At 37.8% G+C, this 19,395-nt stretch overlaps 1 protein-coding gene and 1 long non-coding RNA gene across 2 annotated transcripts in view; one reads left to right on the top strand and one right to left on the bottom strand.

Moving 5' to 3' along the window:
- Positions 1-19,395, bottom strand: part of zmat4b (zinc finger, matrin-type 4b) — a 59,092-nt gene that overhangs the window by 28,237 nt on the left and 11,460 nt on the right. The window contains exon 2 of the mRNA XM_079803810.1: positions 14,191-14,292. Within this exon, the coding sequence (XP_079659936.1) occupies positions 14,191-14,292 (102 nt within the window). The remainder of the gene's footprint in view (positions 1-14,190; positions 14,293-19,395) is intronic.
- Positions 7,041-7,992, top strand: LOC307118252. Its single transcript, XR_013815512.1, has 4 exons — positions 7,041-7,267; positions 7,371-7,465; positions 7,555-7,677; positions 7,761-7,992. It is a non-coding gene; the product is annotated as an uncharacterized lncRNA (long non-coding RNA).

Raw genomic sequence — 19,395 nt, 5'->3', positions numbered from 1 at the left:
CTGTTGTTTATATTGACACAGTACTCAAAATAGATGATTAAAAAGTTATCTTGGAATATTTACTTCGTATTAAATTGACTGCGTATCTTCTATCCACTATTACAGTATGTTAAATGAATAAAACTTTCAAATATATAAAAAAATTTGGTAGTTATTTCTGTTTATACTGTTTATGGCTGTCAATTGAATAAATAATTGTAATTCATATTATAAATTAGAATGAAAATCAGTAAATGTACTTTTTTTAAAAACTTATTTAATTAAAAACCATGAGCCCTAAAAATACATTTTGTCTTTATTTTTCCCCCTCATATGTGACCATGGAACACAAAACCAGTGGTAAGTCGCACAGGTATATTTTTGGCAACATTGAATGGGTCAAAATTATCCATTTTTCTTTTATGCCAAAAATTAAGATCATGTTCCATGAAGAGATTTTGTAAATTTTCCTACCATAAATATATTAAGAAATATAGTCCTTGCTAAGGACTTCATTTGGACAACTTTAAAGGCGATTTTCTCAATATTTAAGATTTTTTTGCACCACAGATTCCGATTTTCAAATAGTTGTATCTCGACCACATATTGTCCAATCCTAACAAACCACACATGGAAAGCTTATTTATTCATCTTTCACATGATGTATAAATCTCAATTTCAAAAAAATGTATCCTTATGACTTGTTCTGTGGTCCAGGGTCACAAAAACCCTATAGTATGAACTACTTTTATGGCTCATAATCATCTTCATTGTATGTAAAACAGCAGCATGAACATTCTGCTAAACCTTTTTAGCTGTATACTTTGAATCCTCAAATACATGGTCTTTTGTACTTATTATAAATGAGTTTTTTAAATTTAGAGTAAATTTAGTAACATTTTTCAATTGTATAATCATTCTTGTCATTTTATGTAATTTTAACGTCATTTGAAATGCTTCATGGGATAAGTAGCTAATTCTTCAAGACAGAACATACTTTTATAGTGCAATGAATATTCTGTAAACTCCATTTGTGTTCCACAGAATAAAGAAACTCATACAGGTATAGAATGACATGAGGGGGAGTAAATGATGACATTTTAGGTTGCACTGAGTAACTGTTTAAATCATTATGCAAATGCTAATACTAAAGTATGCATTTAGTCAAGCACACCTTTGATATTCCACTGTGTTCTCTTTCACTAGAGTACATTTTCACCTCTGTGAGGGGCTTCAAAGTAGAGCAGCGAGGTGCTAATTGACCCGGGATACTCTTGATCCCATCAGTCACTGAGTCGTTCCCTCACCTGTTCCTTCTCTTTCTTATCAGATCCTTTCAGCCCATTGATGCGATATCAGGCATATGCTTTAGGTATCTGACACAGAATAGGTCAGCTGAATCATTTGCATTGTGGCTGCATTTATCCAGAATGCATAAAAATGCCACAACATCCCCGGTTCTGACTAATGTTTGGCATTGATCCTAACTGTCTGTTCGCTTATAATAAGCAAAGCGGCTAAGGCTATAGCGTTGACTTTGTTCGTTCTTGTAAGCTAGGTTCTCCTCAGCATGAGGTGGTGGCACTGAGATCGGTCTCATTAAATGCATGACCACACAACCTCATCACTCTGTATCCAGCAAACTTTTACCGTCCTCATTATATTGCACCAACCAGCTGACAATAACAAGCCAACAACTCAGGGCTTTGTTTTCTGAATTCTGTGCAGAAAAACAAGGAAAACCAAAAGCACTGAGCAGATGTGTCACTCTGCTGTAATGGGGAACATGCAGTCCGTTTAGAGCGGCTAGAGCGCAACTGGAGGGTTTTGTAAGTGCAAATCTCTTGAATTTCTATACATTTTATCAATAACATACAAACCTTTCAATACAGACCTAACATGAGCTCTGAGATTGTTACGGCTGTGTTTTGAATGTGTTTAGTTGAAAAACTACACTACACTATATTCACCAAGAAAGATGCACCAATCAGAATAGTCGCTGTTACTAAGGAATCATGGGGTGAAAAATCCTGCAGTGACTGTGCACTCCAAAAAACATTGCTAATGATTATTGTAAAAAGTTGTTTGTGTTGTTGTTTGTTTTTTGTTACATTTAAGTTAAAAAAATTGCTGTAAAAAAAACTGATGTTACACACTTTACATTTGGTGAATGCATTGTACATTTTACATTTTGCCATTAAATTATGTAGTTCATTTATATCATCCTATTTTAACTATTAAAACCTTAACTTATTTGATGTATCAACCTATTTGAGCTATTTAATTGATCATTTTTTTAAACCAATCAATTTTAACAATAATTTACTTTGCCTTGTTAAATACAATGTTTTCCTATAAAAAATTTAACATTTTGCTGATACTTTTTTTTACAGTTTTCTGTAAAATTACATGTATTGTCTAAATATAATATAATATAAAACATAAAAAATATAAAATATAAAATATAAAATATAAAATAAAATAATATAATTCTTATTATATATGGTTTTTACTGTACCATTTTTACATTTTCTTAAACTTTTTTACAATGTGTACCTGTATATTCAAACACTTTGCAAAAACTTCAAATATATTGTTATTATTAGTATTTATAAGCAAATGTTTTCATATTTCTGATTGGATGAGGTCATTTGCAATAAGTAGTTCATTTTCTCAAAGTATAAATGGTTTGTACCTTTTTGCTTTTCTTTCAATACTTCTTTGGATGTTGTGATGATTCAATCAGTCATACAGCAGTAAGTGGAGATCAAAATTACAAAATAGTACAAATTATTATTATTATTATTATGAGGAAGCATATGAAATAAAATGACAGATTTACACAAAACAAACAAATACGACATAAAAAAATATGCAAATGAATATGTACAGTATATATATACAAATTATATTTATAAAACGTTAGGATAGTTCCGGTCCTTGATGCTGATTGGTTGAGCTGCGTTTGAAGCATCTATAAATTACTCTACAATCATACACCTGTGACCTCATTACATCAGTATTCTTAATGACTAACCATTTTATAAAAGCCCCATGAAGTCATAATCCTTCTTGGGGTTTATTGCTTTAGTATATATGCGCCAAAACAAACATCTGGGGATATGAGCATATATGCCCATATACAGCAATATACAGTCAAACCAAAATTTATTCAGACACATTTTCTCACATTATCAGTTTATTCGCTATAGTTTAGAAAATTGTAATAAAATATGACAAGAACACAGAGTTAGACTGTGTCAGAACAAATTTATCTTGATGTCAGATAACTTTGATAGAAAGGTATGTAACGGATTACAATCAACCAATCAGCTGTCAGCTGTTCAATTTAAGCACACAATTAGATAATACCAATTTAGGTCAACCAATTAGCAAGCAATGCTTAATATTGTTCAGTCTGTGGTGTGAAATGTCACATTAGCAATTAAAGAAAAAACACTTAAAGTCCCTGTAAAGGCAATTCTGAGATTTTTTTCTAAACACATTATAAATGTTAGAAATGTATTGCTGAAACAAATTACAAAGACTGTGAACTATGTAGTACTGAATTCAGAAGTTAGACCGTTAAACAGTTTTTCACCGTTGCTGTGTTCAGGATTTTCTGGGCGGGGCTAAAACAGTGGCTCGATGACGCACTGGAGCCACCGAGCCTGGCTCCTCCCCTAACACGATCATAACTAGAGCACATTCGCATCAGTTTGCCCGCTCGATCGCGAGTTACTGTCAGTACAGTTAGTTATTACAGCCTACAACTTACAAAACAAATACGATGATCAAGAAGAGGTGGATAAATTTTGTGAACAGCCATCTTGATGGAGAGCTGAGGATCACCACCGACGCCTGCCTCTGAGTCTGCAGTGACAATACACCGGATCGTTTTACAAACTTTCACCGGAGACAACTGGGATTCACTGATAATCCGCTGCAGAACCGACTATCCCCCGCCCCGGCCTTAGTCCTCCCGTCCCGCCGACATCTGGTGCGTCGTGATCATAGACGCTCGTGATCAGTGAGTGTTGTCTTGTGTGCTACGGCCGCTTTCCCGCGAGTGGGCGTGGTTTCGGCGCCGACAGCGGACACATCCCCCAGCGTTTGAGAGCAGAGAATGCTGCTCATTTTTTCAAGTTTTTGATAAGCTATTTTATGTACTTGGCGGATTTTTTAATGATTCAAATTTGGCTGGGTGGTTAATAACACATTTATCTGTGGTGTGAGAAACTCAGAACACATGTTTAGTTTTGACTTTACAGGGACTTTAAGCAAAACAAGGTCAGGTCAAAGTGTCTGAATAATTTTGGTCCCAAATTTTTATCAATTTAACTGGTAGTCCACTCTATAAAGAATTTTTGGATATAATATGTCACAGTCACAGTTTACTTTATTTTGCTATCCTCACTTGCAAAAATTAACTAAAGTGTCCTACACCCACTACTAGTAAAACATTATATCTGGTGTCTGAATCATTTTTGGTTTGACTGTAAGTGGTAAAGTCCAGATCGACTTGCTGCAACCCTTGACACTTAAACCAGTGGTATGACGCTGAAAAAAGTAATCGGCAGATTAAAAACCCCAAACAGGGAACAATGAAAGATAAAGAACAAAAGAAATACAAAACTGAGACAGCCACAAGACCAGAGAGGGAATCCATGAAGTGGATCAAATCAGATCAAACCAATAGACCTTTAAGCTTCTCCAAAGTTCATACTAAAGTCTTATGATTCCCTCTTTTGCCCCATGAATGTGCTGTGGACAATTCAAGATGAACAACGTCTATAAAAGTAAGTGCCCATTTAAGCTTATTTAGAGTATGTAGAGGTTTCCATCTCATTGCAACTATCTTCATGTGTCCTTAATCTGTCAAACCAGCTAAAAACACCTTCTCCCACTGCATGAAAAGTGGGATTTTCGTCAGTATGTGACACTGTAGATTGCCGTGAAACTTCAGGTTTACGACTGTGCACGGCAATTTGCAGGCAACACCGAAAACTGCCGTAAATTGTCTGAAATTGACGTGGGCCTTGCTTGGCAGTTGTCCCCCCATGACCCCCCCTCCCCTTAATTCTAGGGGAGGCTTTATCATGTAAATGAAGATGCTGTGAGCTACACAAATGCAAATCAGAGTAGCAGCAGGGGGAGTTTTATCTAGGTTCTGAATTTTTTTGACTAAAACAAGTTTAAAGTTTAAGTTAAAATGTTAACTTAAATTTAAGTTAAATGTACTCGTTTTAGTTCACATTACTAAATTTTTAGGGCAACCAGTTTGCTCCAATTTTTTAAGTAGATTCAACTTGTCCGGGCTCACAGTGTAGATTAATTACTCTGTATGTCATTAGCAATAACCAATGTTATGTAAAAAAAATAAAAAAATACAGGACAGCAGTTCATGTCTTCAACCTTTAGAGAGGTTATGTGATGCAACAAGACAATGAACCAAAGCACACAAATAAATCAAGTAAAGCATACAGTTTACATACCAACATTAATTTGTCCACCCTGCACTGTGAATGATTTTTTAAATGGCTATTAATCATAAATGTGAAAAGTACAAGTTTGTTTGTTTATAGTTAAGTCAGATTGTGTTTTTCTGTAATTGTCATTTAAATTGAGCTCACACCACATTTTATGAATTATCAATGCAGATTTTCAAGAGGTGGTTTCCTGGACAGGGTTTAAATTATGCCAAGAGTAGGCCTTAATCTAGTTAATCGTGAGTTAAAAAATTGTTGCCTGGAACAAAGATTAAGCACAGATTACTAACACCTGGACTATGAGTCCTGAACTAAAATAAACTGGATTCATTTACAGTTTTATCTAATTGCTTACACACAATTTCTGAAAATATGGCTCCATTTCTTGTAACTCTACACACAAAACATCAGACATCTCTTGCAAAAGCAACACTTTGTGCAAAACTATTTTAACTATTTCCAAAAATGTAGTTTTTGCATATATCTAACTACACACAATGCACAACTGAGGAATTTACAGTTGAACTGAAATCAACTGAACTGAATCAACACTGAAGTCACTTGAGCTGAATATTGACACTATATTGGCTTGTTAGAGCCGGTTTACAGCAGAATTTGTTTTGAACTTGTTACTGAAGCTGCTATGAAACAATATATTTTGTTGTATGCATATTCTTTCTTTCTCAAACCTTAGTTTTGATTTCTAAGTGATCAATTTATGTATAAGTGTTTTCACACATGATCATTGGCTGTATGGGTCCTCAGTAAATGAATGTGGCATTTAAATGGCAAAAGTTATTCTTGTCTCTATAACTTATGGCTTCCTAAAGACACGTTTATGGGTAAATAAAATATTAATAATATAAATAAAATGAATATCAAAACATTTTAAATATAATGAAGTCATTTTATTATAGCACTCATCAGATGTTCCTGGAAACAAAACAGAGACAGAACAGTATAAACAAACTATACAACAAACTAAACACCAAATTACAAAAACATTATTATGTGAAAGTGAATAAAGTTGTGTGTGTTTTCAGTTATAAATATGTGCTGTGTAAATTAGCCTATACTTTTAGAAATTATATATAGCCTAACTTTAAAAAACAAACAATAACCCATATAGATAAATTATAATAATTGTATAATATTAAGCATTTACTTAATATACATTGTAACATTAGGCTACTTTACTCTAGCACAGTAGTCAGTTAAGCAATTAATTAATATCTTATATTAATCTGTATGTAGCCTAAGCTACATCTAAAGGTAAGTCTGCTTTAAAAAAAAATATTACACTTCGACATGTACAGAATGTGCGCGTTAAGAAACACGTTCAAATGTGTCTTCTTAACATGTTAAAACTGTGCGTCGACTGTGCGTGTATGCCTGTTACACGACCAGAATGTGCGTGTCTACACCATGGGTCTACACATACAGAAGACACACGTAAAAAATTGCTGCGTTGAAGCGGAAAACAGGGCGTGTTGAAGGTTGAAACGATTATAAGTCACGCGTTTCGTAGAAAGAGATTTGGCCCCGGGCGCGTTCCTTATTATAGCCCTAGTCCAATGAGGTGCGAGGTCGAGGTCATGGCCATGACGCGTAGAAGACGAGCTTTAAACTTTTTTTTATGTTTTTTGCTGCTTTCCTTTTTCGTGATCAACAATGACAGGACACCGTCTTCAACTCAATCTCTGCATGGACGCGACGAACTTTTTGGACTCATTTTCAGGAGGCTGTCTTCGTCTTCATAACTCTGAGGCAAACTGCAGTCGCTATGAACCAGAGCATGGGTATGTAACGTTACGATTTAAAGAATATGCTTTTATTCAGCTGTATAAGGAAATGGATGCGTTAATAGATCCGAGCTTAAAACTGCACATTTTGTTTACACAGACTATCCTCGCCTCATAACGAAGCTGTGAGCTCTTATCTGCTTGGAGCGATTTCCGCGAGTCCAGATTTAACCGCTGATCATGACGACATTGTGTGTAAGTAACTTCTAATGTGTTTCTCATTCCTTGTTTAATTTTAACGTGACTGTTTTTATTAATACCAGTCTCATGTAATTGTTTTCCAGCTGCCTGTAAGACGTATTATGAATCGACACGCTGGAGCTTCAGATACAAACAACCTGAACTTAACGTTACATAGCAGGCGGAAACTGCGAAGTTTAGCTCGGAGTCGATCAAGAAGAAAAAGGGTAAGATTTATTATATTAGATCCGTTTTTTGTCAATGTGAGTATTTTTCAGGTTGCTTATTGTCTTTATGGATTGTATTACAGTTGCTGGAAGCGAGAGAGTGCTGGATGAGGATGAGGTGGACGTTTGGAAGTCCGCGACCATTGAACTCATGTTTGACGAGGAAGACGGCTTTGTTGACGGGGTGTCTGGATGGATTGTGCGGCCACCGCGCTCTCGCAGCCTGGAGCACGCCGAACTCTACATTACATTACGAGACATTACTGCTGCACTGTACATAGTTGTGTGTTTAACAATAAAGCTCTTTCTTTAAGTAAACCGCTGTGTTTTATAAATGAAGCCCTTTCTCTTGAATGAACAGCTGTATGCTTATAAATGAAGCCCCTTGTTTGAATAAACGGCACGGTCCGTATAATTTTCCCATATATTCCTTGATGGTATGAATACATCATAGCACAATAACATTAATATGAAACAAATTATTACAACATAAATTATATATTTATTATTATTATTGGGGTTTACATTTATAATGAGCCAGGGGGACCAATAATGATTGGTTTGCAGTGATCTGCCAACCAATCACGAGGGATTTTTCTTTTTTAAATGTAGTGGCTTCAGCCAATAGTGAGTGAGTAAATTCAAGTCTGGCCGTTGACTCTCTGGTTTCGCTGCTATTCATATGCAAATTAGAGGCGTCGCACCTCCGCGCGGTCTCTCAGCGGGGGGCTCTCCACCTACGTCATGGTTCGTTTACGACAATTTGTGGCACAGACAAACGCGACGTTCGCTGCCTCTAAATTGTCGAAAACTGCCGAAAATTAGGGAGATTTCCAGGAGTATACAGGCGTTTACGGGGTCGAAAATCCCACTTTTCATGCAGTGTCCTTAGTTTTGTTAAAGGATTAGTTCACTTCAAAATGAAAATTTCTGATATTACTCACCCCCATCTCATGCAAGATTACTTTCTTTCTTCAGTCGAAAAGAAATTACGTTTTTTGAGGAAAACATTCCAGGATTTTTCTCCCAATCATAGACTTCCATGGCAACCAAAATGTTGAAGGTCCAAATCAATGCAGTTTCAAAGCGATTCGAAGGGCTTCAACGAAACTGCATACTTTCGCCTACGTCTACCGTGACCTTTTCAACGTCCTTGGCAATTATGCAATCCTTGGCACGTAGCAGCGCAGCGCAAGATGAGCAATTTAGGTTAAAAAGTATATAAATATCTTTTTTTTTTTTTATGACAGATAGTTGCGTTAGATAAGATCCTATTCCTCGTCTGGGATCGTGCAGAGCCTCTGAAGCGCTTTGAAACTGCATTGATTTGGACCTTCAATATTTTGGTTGCCATGGAAGTCAATGATGAGGAGAAAAATCCAGGAGTGTTTTCCTCAAAAAACTTAATTTATTTTCCACTGAAGAAAGAAAGACATTAACATCTTGGATGAGATGGGGGTGAGTAAAATATCGGGAAATTCTCATTTTGAAGTGAACTAATCGTTTAAGTTGAATGTCAGAGAGTTCATTTAAAATCAATACAGACAAAGGAACAGAAGAGTTGAATGTAGTGGACTTTTGTTTTTTACTATATGCCAAAAATGTAGCAACCCCAGGGCATTCCCAGATCATGTGATAAAAAGTAACAATTTCACATGTATGGCATAACATACAGTTAAATTTGAGCTTCATACTATAGATTGTATGTGGAGTCATTTAAGTCCTATTAATAGAATTTCAATGGATTTGTTTTTGTAGACGAATACCACATCACAGACGTCATCCCACTGTGATGATTATCTTAAAGCGATAGTTCACCCAAAAACTTTAATAATAATTTACTCACCCTCATGTAGTTCCGAACCCGCAAGACTTTCATTTATCTTTGGAGCACAAATAAAGATATTTGTAATGATATCTGAGAGAATTCTGTCCCTCTATTGACAGTCTACGCAACTACCACTTTGACACTTCAAAAAGTTCATAAAGAGGTCGTAAAACGAATCCACATGAATTGAGCAGTTCAGTCCATATTTTCTGAAGAGACTTATATGATGAACAGGTTTAATTTAGGCTTTTATTCATATATAAACATTCATCAATGCACACATCAGTTATGATAAATGGAAGCTCAAGCATGTTCACTTGACGTGTGAGAACCAATGAGGTTCATTCTCGTGTGTTATGCAGCACGTTTGAGCTTCCGCAAGAACCAATGAGGTTTGTTCTCTCGCATCAAGCATGTATGGTTTAGCTTCTGTAAATGTTTGCTGATACATTTTTATATGTGAATAAAAGCCTAATTTCGATCTGTTCATAATGATATAAAGAGACCGTGTCTCTTAAGAAAATTTGGACTAAACTGCTTGATTCATATGGATTAGTTTTACCATTTCTTTATGAAGTGTCAAAGTGGTAGTTACATAGACTGCCAATGGAGGGACCGAAATCTCTCAGATTTCATAAAAAATATCTTCATTTGTGTTCCGAAGATAAATGGAACGACATGAAGGAGAGTAAATGATGACAGAATTTTCATTTTTGGGTGAACTATCCCTTTAAAGCGGGTTAAACCAACCAGCTTTAAGATACTCATCACATAGGGATGACTTCTGGGACATGGTATTCGTCTAGAAAATATACAGCTTCAAACTCTTTAAAGAAATGCCTAGAGAAAATGAATGGGAAAAATACTTCCAGAACCAAAGCTGCAAACAGTGAGCGGTCCTGTTAATCATGCTGGTGTAAATAATCTCAAGCTCTTTGTTTGGAGAAACATTTAATCCGCATCTACCTGTACAACTGTGACCCACTGTGCTAGCAATCTCTAAATACAATCTTTCATTCAGTCAAGAACATAGCCGATCCATGTATCAAAAGCTATCCAGCATGACCATGCCAAGCAACAAGAGGGTCAGATAAAATCTGAACTTCTCATGTTGAAGCCTCATCGTTTAATCATGAGAGACATGATATTGCAGACGTGAACAGACTCTAGATTGGGTTAACAAGCTAACAGCTGGTTCTCAGCCAGCCCAAGTGTCGACCACATGGCTTCATTCCCTCAGGAGCAGGCAAGCGACAGGCAAATTTAAGAGGTAATAATTAAGACATCTCCGTTCATGGCTGAGGTAATGACATATGATGCAAGAAGCTGTCATCTGAATTAACCACTCTCTGGGTTTCCCATCAGGCCGATGCATTATTAGACAAAAACCGAGCAGACAAAAAACGCAGGGCTATTCAAACAGAATAGTCTCCATTTTGGGCAAACAACTATATCATATCTAATATCATGATTAGGGAGCCCCAGCTGGTCTGGGGTCCTGGATGATTGGTGTGCAATATAAAGACCTGCACGTCTAATTCCTCAGGTTGTTTTGTGAAATGGTATGGGGTGAAAGGAGCGAATGAGGAACAGCTGAGTGTTTCTGGGAAACACTGACCTTTTGAACCACTGAGATTTTGGCCCGACAAATCACAAATGCAGATATCCAATTCTATGTAATTATCTTGGAAACAGCTCTGAAAGTGCCAGCAATAATGTGACTCCTACAAAAAAAACTGGAAGGTTTTAAGAAGACAGAAAGCTGGCAATGCGCTGCTGCTAGTGATCCATATGCGTTCCAATAATGGCTTATCCCACTGCGGTTTATGCAACAGAAAACCGTTAACTGATGCAAATGAACAAAAGCAGGTACTTCTTTTTAAATGTACTAAAATGCTTATGCGTGCAAAGAGGACTTGCATCTACACTGGTTCAAGTGGATTTATAAATCAAATACTGTTGATCTAGAACAAATTTAAATGTGCTTTAGGCATAGCCAAGCAAATATATAATAAACACAACATTTATTTTGCAGTATAAATGGAAATATACACTACCATTCAAAAGGTCTTTTAAAGAAATTAATACTTTTATTCAGCAAGGATGCAATACATTAATCAAAAGTCACAGTAGACATTTATGTTAAAAAGATTTCTATTTCCAATAAATGCTTTACTTTTGAACTTTCTATTCATCAAAGAATACTGAAAAAAATAGTGGATTCCACAAAAATATTTAGTATGGGACATAACAAGCCGACTTAGTTTGTTCAGTGTGTTCTGCATAGTTGGCTGTAGGCTGTTTTTTTTAGGCCGATTCAACATGTAGAATCTGCTTTGGTCCGTCGGTTAGAGAGAGAACTCTGATTGGCTGTTCAGTTTAGCAAACGAGTCAGTGCAAGAGAACGAGCAAAAGTGATTAAAGCAAGCAAAGAAGTCATGATGGCACAGACAGAAGGCTGTTCTAATCATCTTACCTGAGCATACTACTGCGCAAATATTTTGATCAGCATGATTGATATGCAAAACGGTAAGGAAGTGCTGCTTTGTGCTTTGTTAATGGTTTATACCAGCAGTTTTAGGCCTGGGACACACTAGAAGATTTTCACATCTCACGATTTGACAGGTGAATAACAATGATTATCTCTTCATCATGGCACATGTTAGTGGGTGGGATATATTAGGCAGCAAGTGAACATCTTATCCTCAAAGTTGATGTGTTAGAAGCAGGAAAAATGGGCAAGCGTGAGGATTTGAGCGAGTTTGACAAGGGCCAAATTGTGATGGCTAGATGACTGGGTCAGAGCATCTCCAAAACTGCAGCTCTTGTGGGGTTTTCCCGGTCTGCAGTGGTCAGTATCTATCAAAAGTGGTCCAAGGAAGGAACAGTGGTGAACCGGCGACAGGGTCATGGGCGGCCAAGGCTCATTGATGCACTTGGGGAGCGAAGGCTGGCCCGTGTGTTGCCCATGCTGACCCCTGTCAACCTTTGAAAGTGCCAACAGAGGGCACGTGAGAATCAGAACTGGACCACGGAGCAATGGCACCAGGATGCACTATTGGAAAAAGGCAAGCCAACGGAGGCAGTTTGATGCTTTGGGCAATGTTCTGCTGGGAAACCTTGGGTCCTGCCATCCATTTGGATGTTACTTTTACATGAAGCTACTTCTACCACCTTCCTAAGCATTGCTGCGGACCATGTACACCATTTTAATGGAAATGGTATTCCCTGGTTGCTGTGGCCTCTTTCAGCAGAATAATGTGCCCTGTCACAAAGCAAAAATGGTTCAGCAATGGTTTGAGGAGCACAACAATGAGTTTGTGGTGTTGACTTGGCCTCCAAATTCCCCAGATCTCAATCCAATCGAGCATCTGTGGGATGTGCTGAACAAACAAGCCCAATGGAGGCCCCACCTCGCAACTTACAGGACTTAAAGGATCTGCTGCTAACATCTTGGTGCCAGATACCACAGCACACCTTCAGGGGTCTAGTGGAGTCCATGCCTCGATGGGTCAGGGCTGTTTTGGCAGTAAAAGCAATATTAAGAATGTAATAATGTTATGCCTAATTGGTGTAAGATTAAAATATACATTTCAAACGCTATTAGTATTAAGTAAACAGTCTCTAATAAACTGTAGTCTCTAATAAATAATGTTTTGGCTGTTTAAAGGGTGCCAACACAATATTAGGAAGGTGTTTATAATGTTATGCCTGATGTATGACAGTTTCAACCGATTTTTAGTATTATAATCCTTTGAACGCACACACTGGACGATTCAGCCGGACCGCAAAACCACACACTTGTTGTTTGTAGGAACGATTTCACAGTGACACGAGATCTCACAGAGACTCATGAGACCAAACGTGACCTGAGAAGAAAAACAAATCGAGGACAATTGACTTTGTCAGCTGGCTGTCATGGAACACGTTCTGTTAGCACAGTGAAAAACGAAGTAAAAAAAAAATTATATCGTTGCTATCATGGGTATGGCAGGTATCACGTCAAAAATATCTGCATAACTAGACAGTTATCTCCTTCAAATGCAGGCGCAAAACATGCAAACACGCAAAATGCTGATATACAGTATACTACAGTAGCAGTATAGAGATATGAATAATGTGGATAACATCACTCAGGTAGATTGAGAAATGTTGAAGCTCATACTGAAATCTCTTTTGATTGACTTTAGTACCTTATTAAATATGAGCAGTTTGAGACATTGAGATGAAACTTACTGTATGTGAAATTACCACAGTCTACTTCTCAAAAGAAAAATCAAGAGGACACTTGCACCAATATCTCCATTTGGTCTTTATTTAATCTCAGTGTTATCTGGGAGAAATAATAGAGATATAGATGCACTTATAATCTAATTTATTTTCTTTCATATGGGCAGGATTGTGAGGAATCACTCCAGGCTGTATATCAATCTACTTGCATATCTAGCTTGATATTATCAGATATAAATTTATTTACATACCGTGATTGATGGCGGGTGAAATTCATGCAGCCTTTTATAATTGCATATGAATATTAGAAGCAAAAATCTAATTAACCTACTTATCTGCCCTCATTTAAGAAAGTGCGCAGCAGACCGTAGAAAATTATTGACAGCGGATCAAATTAACGGGTATCAGTAAATGTTTATGCTTTGTGTGAATATGTGTGTGTGTGTGTTACTCACCTCATAGTGGGCGACTCTCTGTGACTCAGAGATAAGCTGAGCGCTGCACACTTTGCAGTAGCTGTCAGTGAATAACCCCGGATCCACTTCCGTAGACTTCATCTGAAGAGGAATATCAGTGTATTTTTATTGGTTTCACACATTCATTAGGAATACTTTAAATTAGTATCGCGAGACCATCTCTGCTTTCCTAAACTCATTATCACAAACTTTGTATATAACAGTGGGAAAATAAACACTCGATTGCTGAATCAAACAATATTCAGTGTATTTGTCATAACCTTGCCAACATCAATCATGCAAGATTTCATCACTGTGACATTTTTGGTTTATCATACAGTGACATTCTTTGTGCAAACTAATGAATTCTATGACATTTGGATTTTGGAAAAAAGAGGGACGCTGGAAAGGAGGGGGTATAATGAGACAGACAAGAGGAGAGATAAATCTGGCACCGCTCCATGTCAAAAGAGGCAACAACTCGCCTGGAGGAGAAAGAAGTGCCATACTGTAGAAGACATCTTTTTAGTGCTGATCTGGGACCATCTGACGCCAACCTTATACTGACCTTTAATAATCTAGACACTGCAAAATGATTGTAGGTCATAATAAGGAGAGATTTCTAATGACAGAAGGAGGTGAGGTCATCCATTTGGACCATACTATCGTTTGGAAAGCTCCTGGCAACTGACAGGGATCTTAAAGGGATAATTCGTTAAAAATTTAAATTCTGTCATCCTTTACTTACCCTCGTGTCATTTCAAATTCAAACCTAAATGACTTGCTTTCTTCTGTGAAACACAAAGGTAGATATTTTGAAGAGTGTTTCTACTGGTTTTGTTAAAGGGATAGTTCCCCCAAAAATGTTTTCTTTTTTTTTTAGCTGAAACTGTAGTCCTTGGTGATTCATATAATGCAAGTCAATGGCTACCATTACATTGAGAGTCAAAAAAACATATACAGGTAAAAATAATCGGGAACTAGGGGTGCTGAGTTGAGTTTTATTATATTTATGAAAGAAAGATACGCTGTACCGAGTCTTTCCGGAAAAACCCGAGCGGCTGGGGGCATATCGTGTGGGCAGAGCTAAAGAATCACGAACGCGCAGCGATTGCGTTGAGAGCTGAGAAAGCTGTGACATCCTTAAACATGGAAAAAAAACGTTATCCTAAATAAACCATGGAGATCAATCGGATTTAGCCATACATATATGATCCAGAATCAGATCTAGAGGCTGAAATTGAACAGGAGAAGCAGCAACGACGACTACAGCAGGACGTCTCAATGGTATGTACTGTAAAATGATAACTTATAATGGTACCTGCTTATAGCGGCTTGTCATGCGCGAGTTTTGCAACATGTGTGTGTGTTTACTCATGGTTTATGAGGACATAATTTGATTTATGGACTATTGTATGCAATTTAATGTTAGCAGTAGGAAGCGGAACGGTTTTGCAAGTCAGACTAGTGCGTGTTTACATAGAAAAACAATGAAATAATAGCGCATTTGAATGAACGAGTCAATAGCTAACAACACAAAGACATTTGTAGCAGTTTTACTCACCACCTGCTTCCAACCTTAATCGCTGGAACTGCTCCATCTTTCAGCGTTAGACGAGCTACAAATCCGGAGTTGAACTGGGCCTTGTTTATAAAATGATCGTCGCCGAAATGCAGGGATCCCATTAACGCTGGGTTCTTTGGGAAGCTGTACAGGGTTGTCTTGGGTTTCCCGGACAACCAAAAACACAAATCTTTGTTGACATTGTTGTTTTCGTGACGTCTTATGACGTGGACGTCAATTGAGTTGAAATGGCGTGCATTTGCTCTCTCGCTCTAGTCGCGCTCGATCCCTACCGGGAGAAGAGCCCGTACAAGGACATTCCGCCCCATCTGACGTCACATAGACCCATACTCAAAAAAAACTTGGAGTATTTTTGGCACAGAAATATTCCATCAAACGTCCAACTTTTTTTTTTAAACTTTGCCCATGTTTAGAATGGGAATCCAAGTCTTTAACAGTGTAAAAATCTCAGTATGCATGAAACAGCACCCCCCCCCCCCCCCTTTAAGATGACACAACTTAAAATACATTTGTTTTTTAAAATGTTTTTAATTTCCCACCTTTATCCATAAAATAATATTTCGTTTCTATATGTTGTCAAATATGGTTTTATGACTTTGAGAATTCGATGTAAGCTATTTCAAAAGTTATTGAGTGACGTGGCTACATTTGGTTGAGGACCAGCATGTCTCCAAAGACTTTATAGGAAGACGGTGCACTCTGATTACTTATGAATGGGAGAAAGTGCAACGCTCAATATGACAAATAAGCCATGCCTTCTAAATGAAAGAGCCAATCGTTGATTAGTAAAGTCATTACATCACTGCAGCTGCCGTTAGAAGCTCCGGTTCCTATAGAAACAGGCAGTGTTCTAAGACTTTTTTTAGGTTTAGGATTGTGCATGTGCATTAGCTTTGTCCTGGCTTTTTTGTCATGATTTGAGCGTTTAGAAACCAAATTTATGAGACAGTTGTTGTCAGATTTCATTGGTGATTTCAAAGAAATGTAATCATAAGCTTGGCGAACAGTTCTGGAGAATTTGATGTTTCCCCATTCAAAGAGATAGGAGCTGCACTTGCATGCCCGAGAGAGCCGTTTCAAAGATGGCCGCAGAGTGAAATTACTTTTCTTAAAGGGACTTTGATGTCTCAGAACTCATTTGACACTGCATGTTCATGCAGACATTGGTGAAAAACGAAATATATAGGTCTTGATTATCTTCTAGAGCATTCATCGGCATTAGGGGCCGTTCACTTAGAATGCGTTTTTTTTTTTCATTTGACTGAGCTACTTTTCCATTTTTTTTCTTTGTGAATGTGCAAGACAGACCGTTAACCAATGCACTTGCGTCTCCATCTTTTGCAGGGTCTAGTGCATGACACAGCATTCTAAAAACGCACATTAAAGATAAAATAAGTAAAGCTTCTAAAAGCGTCTCGAGACCTTGCGTTTTTCCCCATTTTTGCTTTCAGTGTGAACCGAACCCTTACTCCTGAGCACCAAAACTACATTAGAGTATTATAAGGTAAGAAGCATTTTTCTGCTGCTGCTGTGTAGTAAAATATACAGTGTTTTTAACATTTCGATTTAGCCTATTTAATCATGAGTTCTGAGCGTTCTCGCATAACTCTGTCCTCTTTCATTTGTTCATCTGTAAGTGTTGTTTGGGCTGTTTAATATAGGGTTTTATTTAAATACTCCATCACGGCACCGCCCCACAACATCAAGCCCAGCCCCCCAACAACACCCTGATAAAATATGTTCCCGCAGCTATGCCCGTGGCTCCTGACAATACATTGAGGTTTTTTTAAGCGAAGCGATTGGTTTGCACAAGAAAATGAACATTGTGTTGCCATTAAGGAAAAATGTTAGGGACTTTTAATTTGATAGAGACTTTTATTTTGATTTGATGTAGACCTGGAGTTTGGGGTTAGAGTTTATTTCCTGTACAGAAGTAAGGAAGGTGACAGAATGTGAGCACATGTAATCCATTTGTTGTTAGCACTAGAAGCAATGTTGTAAGTACAAAAATAATTTTTATGTTAATAAGTTAATGTTACAATACTGTTTAAAAAGAAAAGACTACACATAGTTACAATATTTATTTACGTTTATTTACAGGTATATTTCATTAGACAAGATTTATGTTAAAACAGTCAAACTTTATTTCTTTGTTACAGTTTTCACTCTGTCATGTAAGATGATGTTGAAGCCACAGTAAACAGCAAGAAATCGCTCACTACGACTTGTCGTCATTTTTGCATCAGAGTTAGCTGGTTGTATAGCTACAGTTGCTACACTGCAGTGAGGACAACACAGTGAAAAAACAGAGAAAAGTTAGTGTTGAACATTGTGGCAGGATGGAAGGGAAACGTGCTAAGTCTTCCGTAGCAAGTGGAAGTTCTCACTCATCTGCATCATCAAGGAGTGCAGTAATCCGTGCACGGGCTAAAGCTGCAGCTGCTAAAGTACGTGCTGAATATGCAGAAAAAGAGGCTAAAGCTAAAATAGAAAAGGCAACTAAGGAAGCTGAATCACAGTTGGAGAAGGTAAAAAGAGAGACTGAGCTGGAAACACTCGCCATGTGTCGTGAAGCAGCGGCTGCTGAAGCTGAAGCAGCCGTTTGGGAATCGGCCGACTCAATTGCGAAGTGTATTGTGTTGGATGAAACAGGCTCGTCAGGTGAAGATAAAATGGAGCGGACGAGCGAATACGTCCAAACTCATTTTGGCCCAACTAGCTCCCCAAAGCGAGAAGCTATGAACGCTTGCTCTCAGGCTTTTCAGCCTGCTACAGATGGCACTCTCATTTTCAGTCCGAACAATCCCTTCTCTTCATACCAGCAGGTTCCTGTTTCTTCACATGAGCCACGACAGGCTAATAACAAAGGAAATGGGAATTTATCAGAGGATGGTCTAGGCGATGCTTATGTTCCACCGGCAGCCAAATTGTCATATGGTCAGACTTTAAATGACAGAGAGGATGCTCAAGTCGATTCAAAGAAGTTCCATAGTGACTTGAATATTTCTGCTCCGTGCTATTACCCCCAGCTAAAAACTGATCAGAGCATGTCTGCAACTGAACATCTTGCGCAATATTTAGCGCGACGTGACCTGGTGAGTGCAAGCTTGTATGAGTTTGATGATAAACCAGAAAATTATCGTGCTTGGCAGTCTTCGTATAAAAATGCTACACAAGGGCTGGGTCTTACTGCTACTGAGGAGCTAGACTTAATGACTCGATGGCTTGGCAAAGAATCCAGCAACCAAGTGAAACGCCTGCGTTCAGTGCACGTAGCAAATCCAGATATAGCACTCAGAAAAGCCTGGGAACGTCTTCAGGAATGTTACGCAGCACCAGAGATAGTTGAAAAGGCCCTCTTCACTCGACTTGACAAGTTCCCCAAGGTTTTAGCGAAAGAAAATCTGAAGCTAAGGGAGTTAGCAGATCTGCTGATGGAAGTGCAGTGTGCTAAGGAAGACGGCTACTTTCCAGGTTTGTCCTACCTGGATACTGCACGAGGCATTGAACCTATAGTAGCCAAGCTGCCTTATGGACTTCAGGAAAAATGGATTTCTGCGGGTTCAAAGTATAAAGAAGAAAATGGAGGACGGTTTCCACCATTCGAATTCTTTACCAGA

The sequence above is a fragment of the Gobio gobio genome, assembly GCF_949357685.1.
Source record: "Gobio gobio genome assembly, chromosome: 22".
Taxonomy (NCBI): Eukaryota; Metazoa; Chordata; class Actinopteri; order Cypriniformes; family Gobionidae; genus Gobio; species Gobio gobio.
The sequence above is the reverse complement of the archived record's forward strand: the minus strand, read 5'-3'. Positions and strand labels throughout refer to the sequence as shown.